Genomic DNA, 13,000 nt, shown 5'->3' on the forward strand with positions numbered 1-13,000 from the left:
TTCTTTTACATATTTTTCAGTATCTTCGGGATGAAAGCACTTAATTAGCACTTCAATGTTTTTGAAAAATACCATTAATAATGACACCTAGGTGTGGCTGGGTGGCTCAGTCGGTTAAGCATTGACTCTTGATTTCAGCTAAGGTCATAATCTCACCGTTTGTGAGCTCCAGCCCCTCCTCTGGCTCTGTGCTCTCTCTCCCTCTCTCTTTCTCCCTCCTCCTCCCCAAGTCATGCACACACACACACACACACACACACACACTCTCTCTCTCTCTCTCTCTCTCTCAAAATAAATGAATAAACTTAAAAAAGAAATAATGACACCTAAAATTCACATTTAAGTGCCTAATAGGTACCAGGCAATATGTTAATTCTTTACATGTATTATCTCATTTAATTTTCAAAATCTGTAAGATAGGCACTCCTATGTTCACCATTTGATATATGAGTATAGTGAGGCTTACCATGTTAAGTGATTTACTCAAGGTACACGGTGTTAAGCGGCAGAAACAGAGTCTGAGCCTAGACTTTGGAGCCATTCCCACTGTCCGGCATGTACTATATGTGTTTCTGTGTTTCTTTCTTTCTTCCTTCTTTCTTTCCTTCCTTCCTTCCTTCCCTCCTTCCTTCCTTCCTTCCTTCCTTCCTTCCTTCCTTCCTTCCTTCCTTCCTTCCTTCCTTCTGTTTCTTTCTCTCTCTTCCTTCCTTCCTCTTTCTTCCTTCCTTTCTTCTTTTGTTAAAAAAAGATTTAAGTTTATTTATTTTGAGAGACAGAGAAAGAGAGGGAAAGAGAGTAGGCAGAGAGAGAATCCCAAGCAGGCTCTGCAGCATTAGCACAGAGCCTGACGTGGGGCCTGAACCCACAAACTGTGAGATCATGACCTGAGCCAAAATCAAGAGCCAGACGCTTACCCGACTGAGCCACCCAGGTGCCCCTAGTATGTGTGCTTCTTTCACAAACACTGCCTCACCACTTGAGCCTCCTAGCAACTCTGTGCAAGGTAGACAAGGAGAGCCAAGATCACTGTCTCCTTAAAGACAGAAAAACCACCATGGCTCAAACTCAAGTCATCTAATCTTCATTAAGTGCCCTTTCTCCTGCAACTTGCTAATGGCAGAAATTAAGAGACAAAATGACAAGGTCTTGTTTTTAAATTTCTAATGTTTTTGTCTTTTTACTTTATATAATCTTGTTTAGGGTGGGACTTCATAGATAACTATTATACAATTATATGAATTAGATGATAAAGAATTTTATTTCTGATTTGGCCTAAGACATTTACTTAAGTGACATCAATTTTGCACAACAAATCCATTTTTATGCATATATTACTAAAGATGAATGAGATAGGAAACCTTGGAAGTGATGAATGAAAAGTTACACTAATGCATAATATTAAAACAAACTAGAACTACATACATCAAATTTTCAGAAAGGAAATAAGGAACTTAAATCCAATGTATTAGGCCATGATAGTGAAGTTCTTATGAAAAGTGAAACAGAACACACAGCTAAGAAACATCTACAGCATTACCTTTGGGTATCTTTTCTTTTGGCTGAGAGATAACAAGTGTCACATCTTCAGGTGCATTTTGCAAAATTTCAATTGCAGCATGATGGCTGACCCCCTCCAGACTCACACTATTCACAGATATCAAACGGTCTCCTGTAAAAATAGACAATCCAATATTTTCAAAACTAAAGAGAAATTCATGCTAAGTCTTAGAAATGTCACTGCCCCCTTCTTTATTTTTGTTTTGCCTGAGTTCCACTTTCGTCATCTGTGCAAATTCATGCCTGTCAGTTAAGTACGTAAGAAATTATCTAATATGTAAAGTACCTGGCTTTAAGCATCCATCCAAGTCAGCTGGTCCTCCAGGGGTAATTGAACTAATAAATACACCTAGATCCAGTCTTCCCATCTTCTCCCCACCAATAATTTGAAATCCTGTGAAATAGCACATTGAAAAAAGAGTTTCACGATATTGGTGTTTTCAGTGATTAATAATCAGTCTGTCCAATACACAGAAGTGTAGAGATTCTCATATCAAATATAATAAGTAGGTAACACATGTGAAATAGGACTGCTAAGTTTGGTGGAAGATTTGCTTGTGAACATTTCATCTTTCACATTTCCTGACCAGGTGGGTGGGGTGGAGGGGCTGTGGGTAGACAACCGGTGCTCAATGCCAATGCTTTGCTATATAGATAGACCTTTTCTCTTTGATTCTTACAAACCTTTAAGAATCTTACAGTGACTTACCTAAGCCATACTTTGCATCTTTTTTCAGGTTCACTAAGGTGATCTCCCTTTCTGGTGAAGATACCATGCTCCATCTTTTGTGTAGAACATCTATTGGAAAAGTATAGTGTTAAGATAAACATAACATGCTCAGGCACTAAGACTGTCTGCTTGTTCCAACTTAAATGTTAACATTTAACAGATTTAATAGATTACTTGGTCACTTTAATATTGTATTTCAGGTATGATTTGATATTTTGATCTTCTTCTATTTTGATATGATTTATAATTTATGAAAGGACTGATACTATCACCACATGGTTCGATATGTGATTAGCCTGCCACTGATATCACATTTATTCCTCATAAATGATTGCCTGTGAAATAAGTATATTACAGTTACAAATGAGTAAATAAATTTCAAGGGTTTAAATGATTTGAACAGGTTTACTCAGCTAGTACAGGCGAGAGCTGAACCTTAAACTTAGGTTTTCTGACACTGTTCCTGTTATATCACAGTTGACTTTCTGCATTTGACAGTGCTCACTATGGTAAGAATTTTCAACTAATAAGTGGTTCACATTTTTATTTATAATGAATAAAATATTCATGGTAAGTTGTATGGTAAAGCAGCAACAAGAAGAAAATGGATTTACTTCTTTTTTAAAGCTTATTTATTTTTGAGAGACAGAATGAGAGAACGAGCAGAGGAGGGGCAGAGAGAGAGTGGAACAGAGGATCCGAAGTGGGCTCTTCTAGGAGAGGAGAGAGCCTGACCACAGCAGAGAGCCTGATGTGGGGCTCAAACTCATGAACCGTGAGATCATGACTTGAGCTGAAGTCAGAAGCTTAACCAACTGAGTCACCCAGGCACCCCTGGATTTACTTTTTAAAATCCTGTTAATAATGACTCGGCTAGCACATTTACGTTCTCAAAGGATTTTCATTTATTTCTTATTTGTGAAGCAATCTCATGAATTGAATTAGGTAAAGAAATTTTAAATCATTGTTTTGCAGATGAGGAATAGTTCATGACTTGTTCAACATTACAAGTTAATATTACTCTCAGCAAAATGCCTTCAGTCAGTACTTGATAAATGCTGGTTAAATAAATTGAGGGAATGTTAGCATCAGAACTAGAATTTACTTTTTCTTACTTCCAATGAGGGCTTTATTTACTTATTTTTTTGAGTAGGTTGATCATTCACAAATATCACCTAAATTAAGCCAATAAACATGCTACTTAATTGTCTGTTAATAAAATTACTTCACTTACTTAACAGTCTGAACATTTGAAATTGCGCGCATGCACACAAACACACCACTTTCTCTAGCTCTTCCTGTTATGGGCTGAATTTTACCCCACCCCCAAATTTATATGTTGAACTCCTAAGTCCCTGCACCCCAGAACTTAACTGTGTTTGTTAAATTAAGAAAAAATTAACATGAAGTCCTAATCCAGTATGACTGGTGTCCTCATAAGAGGAAATTTGAATACTGACATGCGCACCCAGAGGGAAGACCATGTGAGGACAGAGGGGGAAGCCAGCCACTTACAAGCTAAGGAGAGAGGTCTCAGAAGAAGTCAATGCTGCCAACACCTTGATCTCAGACTTCTAGCCTCCAGAACGGTGAGAAATGAATTTCTGTTGCTTTAGCCACCCAGTCTGAGAGACCCTGTCTTAGCAGCTCTAGCAAATTAATACACCTTTTTAACGTCAATTATAATTTGTTAGTTCAAAATGGTTTGTGTGTGATGTGGTGGTAGATGAAAACAACACACTCAGAAAGATATTTTTGTAAACTAAACCCTCCAACTCATCTCTGCATGGTTCTTATACACATTGAAGCTTTTTGAAAATTACAGATTATTTGCCAACATATGAATATCTATGGATTTGAGATTATATGAATGTTATAAAATAAGTAACTTTTTTACACAACATGGATTAATGCTTAAATGATGCAAATGTGATACTTCATGTTCTAGAAATAAGGCACTTTAATATCATAAGGAATAACAGCAATCATTTGCTCTCTGGAGTAAATTAACTTTATCCCTTAAACACCAAGCATTGATGCAAGTTTGCTAGCGCTCTGTAGTATACATGTTCCTATTTCACTGTTTCTTTTTGACTAAAACTTAGTTATAGTCAATAAGAGTAGTAATTCAGTATTTCTAATTAATTTATAAGATTCCAAAAAAAAATTCCCTTGACAATGGTGTGCAGAGCCTTTATATTAGGTGTGTATATAAACATATGTGTAAGATATAAAGATATATGTATATTTATATATATATACACATACATATATAAGCATAAAGTACATGAATTAGTTAATGCCTAGCTTAATATGATCATCTAAGTATCCAAAATACTTTTATCCTAAAATAGACAAGTATCCTAATTTTCAGCTAGAACCAAATACAAACCACAAGAGAACAAAATCCATAAAATAAAATAAACACGAGAATAAGGTCAGGTTAGGTATTAAATGTAAACTTTTGTCATCATTGTAAAGACAAAGTCCATTTGCTTTATGTAAATTGTTTTTGCATTCAATTATAAAACCGATCAATATTCTTAATGTTCCTAAGGGTATCTGTTAGAAGACAAATGTATTGATTCAAAGAATAAAAGTGCCATTTTCTTTTCCAATGTATGTACTTAACAAGATAGGTTATTTATATTATTTATTTGACTAATAAGTGTGTGTATGTGTGTGTGTGTAAAGATATTTCCCAGGTAAACATTAATAGAATACACACACACACACAAAATAAATGTGCAATATTGTTTTACATATTTATCTCCCTAACTAGAAGCAACAGATTAAGCTCTCTGTATTCAAAGATTCACCAGTGGGATGTGAGTAATCATTCATTTGATTATTTCATCCTTAAAATGTTGACTGAACAACTTTCCTGTCAAAGTCTCTCACTAGGCAATTTGGGAAAATAAAACAAGATTCTGTATATGAAAGCTGCTGCATAGTAACTGTGAGCTGAATCAGATCAGGCTGTAAGAGCAAAGATCTAGCCTGACTGACACATAGAAATGTCAACACTGTCAGTGAAATAGCTGCATTACAAAGGCATGAATCAAGCTTCTAAGAGAGGAGAGGCTTCTTCCTGCCACAAATAAAGACAACTTCAAGGAAATGGGGTAGGATTTTAATAAGTAGATTATGGAGCTGGTTATATAGCAACACAAGGAATTAGCAAAAGCTGAGATGGAAAGAAGGCAGAAAGGGTCCTGGAGAAATGTCATCGATCAGTTTGCCTAGAGTACAAGATTTGAATAGGGTGGAGGTAAGTATTCTTTTGGAAAGGGAAGCTTTGCTAGCCCACTCTTTTTTAACAGGGATGTCCTTCATCCGGCCCCTCATCCCACCTCACTGATATAAAGTAACTTACTAATGTGAGGAACAGAAAGAAGGAAGGATGGTGTGCTGCTGCATGTTACTAGACAATACCGTGAACATGCCCAGTTTCTATTTGTATTCTACATGCCTTCTATTCATATAGATGCTCAAATACTTTTCCACTGGTTTAACAAAAAAGATGGAGGAGGAAGTATCTGAAATATATAGTACATGACAACTCAAGTTAACTGAAAAGATATTTACAGAGTTCAATGAGGACTGAATAGAATTTATGAGTTTGAAAGTAAGGCAGCTAGATATTTCAAGACATTTCTACTTCTTCTTTTTTTATTTGAGAGAGAGAGCAAATGGGATAGAAGGGCAGAGGGAAAGAGGGAATCTTAAGCAGCCTCACAGAGCTCCATGTGGGGCTTGATTCCAGGATCTTGGGATCATGACCTGAGCTGAAATCAAGAGTTGGATGCTCAACGGACTGAGCCAGGCAGGCATCTCACAAGTACGAAGACATTTCTTGGTTATTGGTATTATTATATAAAACAAGCTTTAATATTGGAGAAATACATATTTTTAAGTCCTTAAAATAATTTTCTTTTCCCATTAGTATACTCTATGACCACAGCAAATTCTACAAATATTTTAAAGTTAAAAAGAGACTCAACTCAAAATTTCCACTTCCTTAAATAATGGATGCTTGTGTCATTCCCAATGTTTACCTGGGAAATTTCTTTAGAATGATTGATAAATGTAAAATTTAGGAAGAAAAATGTATACCTTCTCTCCATCATATCTGTTCTACTGCTGCCTTTCTCATCTCTCTTAAGGTTCACGTGGACATAGTCCCCTCAAATAACTTTACATACTAATGATAGATATATCTATGAGTAAACGAAATTTCCCAGGACGAGCATATTTCTGATAAGGCCAAGGTCACATAATCAATCTAAGTATGAGCCAACAAATTTTTTTTTTTTTGCAAGAAAAACTGATTTTGTTGGTTATAGATAAAGACCCTTGTCAAATATCAAGCAGTTCCATGCCACTGATTCTGTGAGGAACTGGACTGTATGTAGAGGAGACTCTGGATAAATTCATCACTCACTCTAGAGAAAAAGATGCATTTCAAATCCTGGGGATGATGAATCTGTAGCACATTATTGGTATAAAAACAAAGACAGGTATTTTTCATTATTATCCTACCTAATACACTAACTGCCTCAGTGGTAGGGTAAGGAGGATAATAATGGCAATTTTGGTGTTTTATTTCTGTAAATTTGGGGCCATATAACATCTCTGGGACTTATTCAACTCAACCCACAGGATGTAAAGGCTTGGTTTGAATATACTATAAAGTTCCTTTCAGTCTCAATTTAGTTGACTTTATTTTTTTCTTCTGGTTAATTCCTGTTATCTGTTGAATTCTTTTGTGAGCACTTTGGGTTTCAATTTTATTATAATTTTCAACTTTGTATGTATTCTAATTAAGACTTAGGTAGAAAAATCTAGCATTAGCATTACATTCTTCCTTGACATCTGACTAAACAAAGTGGGTTTTAAAATCTGTTTGTATAACATTTTATTCCTTGGAATTGAGATTGATTAGAAGGGCAATAATCAGTCCTAATATTGGGTTAAAAAGCTTATTTCAGTGTCTGTACCAAGTTACTCTGCACTGGAATGACCTACTTTACCTGAGTTTTTTTTTTTTTTTGCATTTATTTGAGAGAGCGAGAGAGAGAGAGAGAGAGAGAGAGAGACAGTGTGTGTGTATGTGTGTGTGGGAGGGTGGGGGAGGGGCAAGTGGGGGAGGGGCAGAGGGAGAGGGAGAAAGAATCTTGAGCAAGCTCCCCGCCCAGCTCCACCCCCATGCAGGACTCGAAATGAGATCATGACCGGAGATGAAATCAAGAGTCGGATGCTTAACCGACTAAGTCACCCAGGTACCCTTTGCATGTTGTTTTTAAGAGTCCAGTGTTTGACCCCATTTTTGTGGTTTGGATAGGAAGGAAGGTAACAAGTTAAAAGTTGCTTTTCAATTATATGGGAATTCTGACTTATAGTAAAACAAGAAACACTGAAAACCAATTTTACATAATTCTTGCATCAGTTCTATATTTTCTTGTTTGGTTTTTACTCTCTTGGGAAGAAATAGAAGAAGTCTGTTTTTTCAAAGATTAACTTTTTTTTTTTTCTGAAATCACAATTAATCAGAGGATTGTAATCCTTCCCATATCTCTGTTTTATATGATTCAAAGGCTCATGCCTTTTTCCTTTATCTTCTTTTTCAAGTTTCACATTCCTTAAGGGTCTCTGAACATCATAAGAGGTTAAGATTGAATTTTATTTGTTGGTCTTTGTATTAAATGATGAATAGTTCAATATTAACTGATGCTCATTTCTAATTGTCTCCTAATAATCCTGACTAGCAAAGAAGAATACTGAAATGACAATGAGAAGTCCTCTATCTGCTTCATGGACAAGTAATTTAAAATTCTTGGGACTCAGTTACCTTATTTGGAAAAATGTGTTTGCCATGCTCTGTTGAGTGAAAACTTGATTCTCAACAGAGCACTAATTCAGGGCTATGTGGGCGGATTCAAAGAGAATTTTGAAGAAAATAATACTTGTCTGCAAGGCAACTGGTGCACACCTCCTCAGGAAGGTGGGTTGGTCATCTTCCTCATGAAGGAGCTGCCTTCATCAGTAAGCGGCACTAACCTCAGAGGATGAGGGTTCTGAAGGTTTAAGTAGAGCAATTACCCTGTACATGTTGTTCATTCGGTGTCCAGTGTAAATTCATATTCTTTTCCATCAGAACATAGGCTAAAACATTTTAGGTTCTCATCTTCTAATATATTATTACCCAGCTTCTATCAAACCTTTACTTAGAGAAATAATGCCTACAGATGATTAGGCATTAGAGACACTCTAAAGAGTAGAGTATGGGCTCTGGAAACACACTTTTTGTGTTCAAATCATGGCTCCAGCACTTGCTAGTTCTGTAAACTTCTGCACAACTCAACCTCTGTATGCTTTGGTTTCTCATTTGTGAAAAGAAAATAACATTAGCACCTGCCTCACAGGATTGTTGTGGGGATTAAATGAGGGATTAAACACTAAGTGCTTAGAACAGTATCTGGCATATGTAAGCACTCAATAACTATTAATCAAAATTTTTACCATTATGGAGATGTTAAAACGGAGTTATTTCAGGTACAGAAATATTGTAAATTCAGTCCATGCGAGACATTTAATCATCACAGAGCTACATATCAGGGTTTTAGTAACTTAAGCCAAAGTATAAATTCACTGTTTTTTTCTTTAACGATACACCCTCAGATTTTTTTGAGTATTTATACATTAAAAAAATGAGAAAAAATATCTTTCATTTGCTATGAGTATTTAAGATATTGTGTGTATTTTTACCCTTTGACTCAACTTTACTTCTGAGGAAAGTTTTCCTGTGTTGAAGAATTGCTGTGGGTACGTCTATTAAAAAATGATAATTATACAAAATGGTACTTGGTTTCTGACAGTTTTAACCTACAAAAATTGCAGTTTCATAGGTTCAATCTACTCTCATACCTTCATTTTTGCCTTGGCTCTCAGGAAAATTAGAACTAAACTTGAGGGTAAGACTGAAACATTTTTGGAGAAAAGTTGTATATACACAGTAATAAAATATTCTTTATACTCATGAAAGTTGTTAAAAGGATCAAGTAAGATAATGTAGATGAAGGCATTTTATAATCTAAACTAAAAAATTTGAATCCACGGGCTCAGGTCACTACACAAAATTTCTTCCTACAACTTTGTTACTTCTTAGACTCCTTCTGAACCATAAATCTCAAGACTTAATGTCTTCAAATTCTTTCCATAATATTTAGGATAAGACTCGGAGGTAGTCCCTATTTAGTTCTCAAGCATCACACTGGCCCCATGTGCCTCCATCCTGAGACCCTTGCAGTTACCTAAGTCTGTCATCCTCTCACTTGTCTCCTTGTTTGATCACACTATGACCTTGGTCTGGAATGCTTATCCACTTGCCTGCCTAGATAATTTCTCCTTTTATCTTCAGATCCAGCTCAAGCATTCTCAGTTGAAATAACTGCCTCAGTTAAAACTCTTTAATCAAAATTACCTTTCACCTGAACTACTATCTTAGCTTCCCAATTAGTGTCTGTATTTATAGTTTGCCATTTCTCTAGTTCATCAATATTAGTCTAAAGCACAGGTCCCATCACATCACCATGGTGCTGAAAAATACAGCTGTCCTTTGACTCCAAGATAAGGCCTAAAATCCTCAGCATGGAGTTGAAGACTCTTCAATATTACGTCCAGGATGATCTCATTAGGTACAAGAGAAAAGATACGATGGAAATGAGGGGAAAAACATTTTATAAACCTACCATTTTCTTTTAAGGGTACTTGGGATGAAGAATTTCCAGAACTATGCAAAGTCATTCCTGTGGCATAAATTAAATTATTAGACAGTTTATAAAGTGGTCAGATACTATAGTAGTAATTTCTGATAAATTCATAAAAATCAATAAAACATTAAGGCGGAAACATTTTTTAAATTTACACTCAGAAAAATGTCTTCTGACATGGGCTTATTATTTTTAATGTCCAAATTAAGCATATCAGCTTCTTTTGCAGAATAAATTTAAACACAAGTGTATTGTTTCTGATAATGACATTTTGATATGTCAAATATGAAATGATGACACTGAAATGAGTTTTAAAAGCATTTGGTCAAATGTTAAAAGAAAATTCAGTAATCAGAATGAATAATCTTAATCAAAAAACAAATTCAGAAAAATATTTACTATTCTACATCTGATATGTGATGAATTTTTATGTAGAATTTTTATTTAGAATCTATAAGAGATCCCATTATATATGAATATACTTTGAAAAGTATTTTTGAAAGATTGAATTAGTTTCTTAGGCTATTTTCAACATATTGAGTGACCTATAGGGTGAAATCTTGCCTTTAATCTAAAGTTTTTCACCAATTCAATTTAAATTGATGATAGTATCATCTCTGAAAGCTGTGGAAACCTACATCAATACAGTAATGTTACTTTCCGGAAATATCAACTGTCAACTATAGACTAGAGTTCTCTTTTGACTTCATTTACTCCATAGATCTTCAATCCAACTACAAATAAGAAAATATTTTTTAACTTTGTGTAATTAGGGTTAAATGGTCAAACTTTGGTCTAAGTAAGTTAATTAGTATTATTTGGTAAAACAGCAGAAGAGGGTGTCCTTGTTTCTCTTTTTTTTTGTCTCCCCAGCTATTTCTTATTCTGAGTAGTTGTTCACACTTCTGTGCTTAAATATCTACTCCTCTGAAAGATTGCAGTGCATTTCCCTTTTAAGATGCCTAAAACAACAGGAAACCTGAACTATTTATAAGGTAGTATGCGTTTATACACTTCTACATTTAAATAATTAATGTGACCCAGCTAGCTGGGAGAACTGGAAAAAAACTTAAATCAACTAAGAATTTCCACCTACCAACCATAGTATATTTCATAAAATTATCTGGTTTCAGAGACAATTCCATTCATGCTAAGCTGAAAGTACCCTAAAGAAACATTTCTTTAAAAAATATAGTATGAGTGGGGTCCACTTTCACAGGTTTGTAGGGGAGAATCCAAAGGGAGGCTATCCAAAACAAAGCCACGGTACCAGGCTGTGTGGGTTCTCTCAGCAAGACTGTCATGGTTTTTCTCTGCAACCAAGAGAAAGTGAAGTAACAGTCTGTGCCATGAAGTAATCACCTGTTAAATCAGTTTTTGATTTGACTTGGTGCATTTTTAAGCAGCCTAAAATTTCATATACATGAGCAGTTTTGGCAATTAGGACAAAGAAGCAAAGATATTATCTTGGTAGCTAACATTATTTCGTTCACTTCACTATGAGCATGAGGTATGGGAGAAAGAAGGTAAGCTTGTTTATGCTGACCTATAACATATGCTTGACCAGGGTCTTCAAAGGATGAGGAGTCTGATTCATGTTTCCTCCTTTCAGGACTTCTATTTAAACTTGCAACAGACTTTGAACTAAAGAGGGAAAAGGAAAGTAGGAGGGGGATGTGTCAATGTAAAAAGATATGGTGAAAATAATAAAACGTCAAAACGAAAACAAATGTATGAAATGTAGAATTTACAAAGACGTAGTTGGGTAATTATGTTCTTACTTATTAAGTTTTGTGAATCCTGCCAAAGATTCTGTATCAGATCTCGCCATCTGGTGTAATGGTTTTCCTACCAACTCCGCAATGGTTTGTGGTGGGGATTCCATGTTAACAATGACATTTTTCCGATGAGGATAGAGAGAGGCCTGACTGAGATCGTGGTATGATTTACTCATCCCTCTAGGCTTTTCCTCCCAGGAAGCTTTGTCACTCTTCTCTTTTGCACTGTTTTGCAATGGCTGGTAAAGCGACAGCTCTGAGCAGGATAGCCTCTTCAGAATCTCAGCTTGAACGGACAGAGGTCGAAGGGCAAGTTTGTTCAGGGTGCTGCTGGCCAGACTGCCAGTGCTGATTGCTCGTCCCATATTAAATCCTCTAACGGACTCTGCTTGGAGGTTCAGGCTCCTAAACGAAGCTCTCTCTACAAGGAAATAGGAGGGCTTTACACGATGGAAACACCGAGTACCTTTATGAGAAGAGTTATTTCAATAAATAAAATACAGCATGCAGTTTTTTTAAATTGTTTTGATTGCCAAGGTAAGTAGTGGCTTTCCAACTGTGGCAATCAAGGATTTGAAAAAGGAGGCTAGAAGATCCTGGTTTTCAAACCATCTTTCCATCCCTGTAGCTCTTCCTACTCCATCTAATGAAACTTGTGCATCTAATACTGTCTGGGCTTTGGGCTTGCTGACTCCACATTCCCAATTTCGGGTTTCAGTTAAAAATGACAACAACATTTGGCATGGAAATGTTCAACCCTAGTAGTGTCTCTGCTAAAATATCGGCAAGCCAAGGATGGGGAGAGGGAGAGATGAAGCCTGGACGACTGACATAGTGAGATCATGCCTGAAAAAGAAGCTATGCATAGGAGAATTTTGCTCAGAGAAAAAGTTCTTGGTTATTAGATTTTTAAAAGCTTATGGCGGATTGTGGTGATAGTTGCACAAGTCTGTGAATATACTAAAAACTACTGAATTGTACACTTTAAGTGGGTGAACTATATAGGATGTGAATTATATATACCTCAATAAAATTTTACCACAAAGAAAAAAAAAAGCTTTTACAGAAAATTATTTTTTTGTTATTTCATTACTATGCCAATCTCACCTTCCCCACTTCGTTGATTTTTTGTGATTTAAGTGAGGCTCAGGGGGCATGGGAGA

At 35.8% G+C, this 13,000-nt stretch overlaps 1 protein-coding gene across 8 annotated transcripts in view; it reads right to left on the minus strand.

Annotated features, from left to right (window-relative positions):
- Nucleotides 1-13,000, minus strand: part of PTPN13 (protein tyrosine phosphatase non-receptor type 13) — a 227,976-nt gene that overhangs the window by 49,101 nt on the left and 165,875 nt on the right. For 6 of the 8 annotated variants that reach the window (XM_053901411.1, XM_053901410.1, XM_053901407.1 and 3 more), the window contains 6 exons: nucleotides 11,841-12,258; nucleotides 11,606-11,703; nucleotides 10,039-10,095; nucleotides 2,267-2,356; nucleotides 1,844-1,951; nucleotides 1,538-1,669 (listed from right to left, as the gene is read on the minus strand). In XM_053901411.1, coding sequence (XP_053757386.1) covers nucleotides 1,538-1,669; nucleotides 1,844-1,951; nucleotides 2,267-2,356; nucleotides 10,039-10,095; nucleotides 11,606-11,703; nucleotides 11,841-12,258 — 903 coding nt within the window. The remainder of the gene's footprint in view (nucleotides 1-1,537; nucleotides 1,670-1,843; nucleotides 1,952-2,266; nucleotides 2,357-10,038; nucleotides 10,096-11,605; nucleotides 11,704-11,840; nucleotides 12,259-13,000) is intronic. The other 2 variants (XM_053901413.1, XM_053901412.1) reach the window with 1 other exon arrangement.

This window comes from Panthera pardus, unplaced genomic scaffold (assembly GCF_024362965.1).
Source record: "Panthera pardus isolate Hobbes unplaced genomic scaffold, ASM2436296v1 HiC_scaffold_13, whole genome shotgun sequence".
NCBI lineage: Eukaryota > Metazoa > Chordata > Mammalia > Carnivora > Felidae > Panthera > Panthera pardus.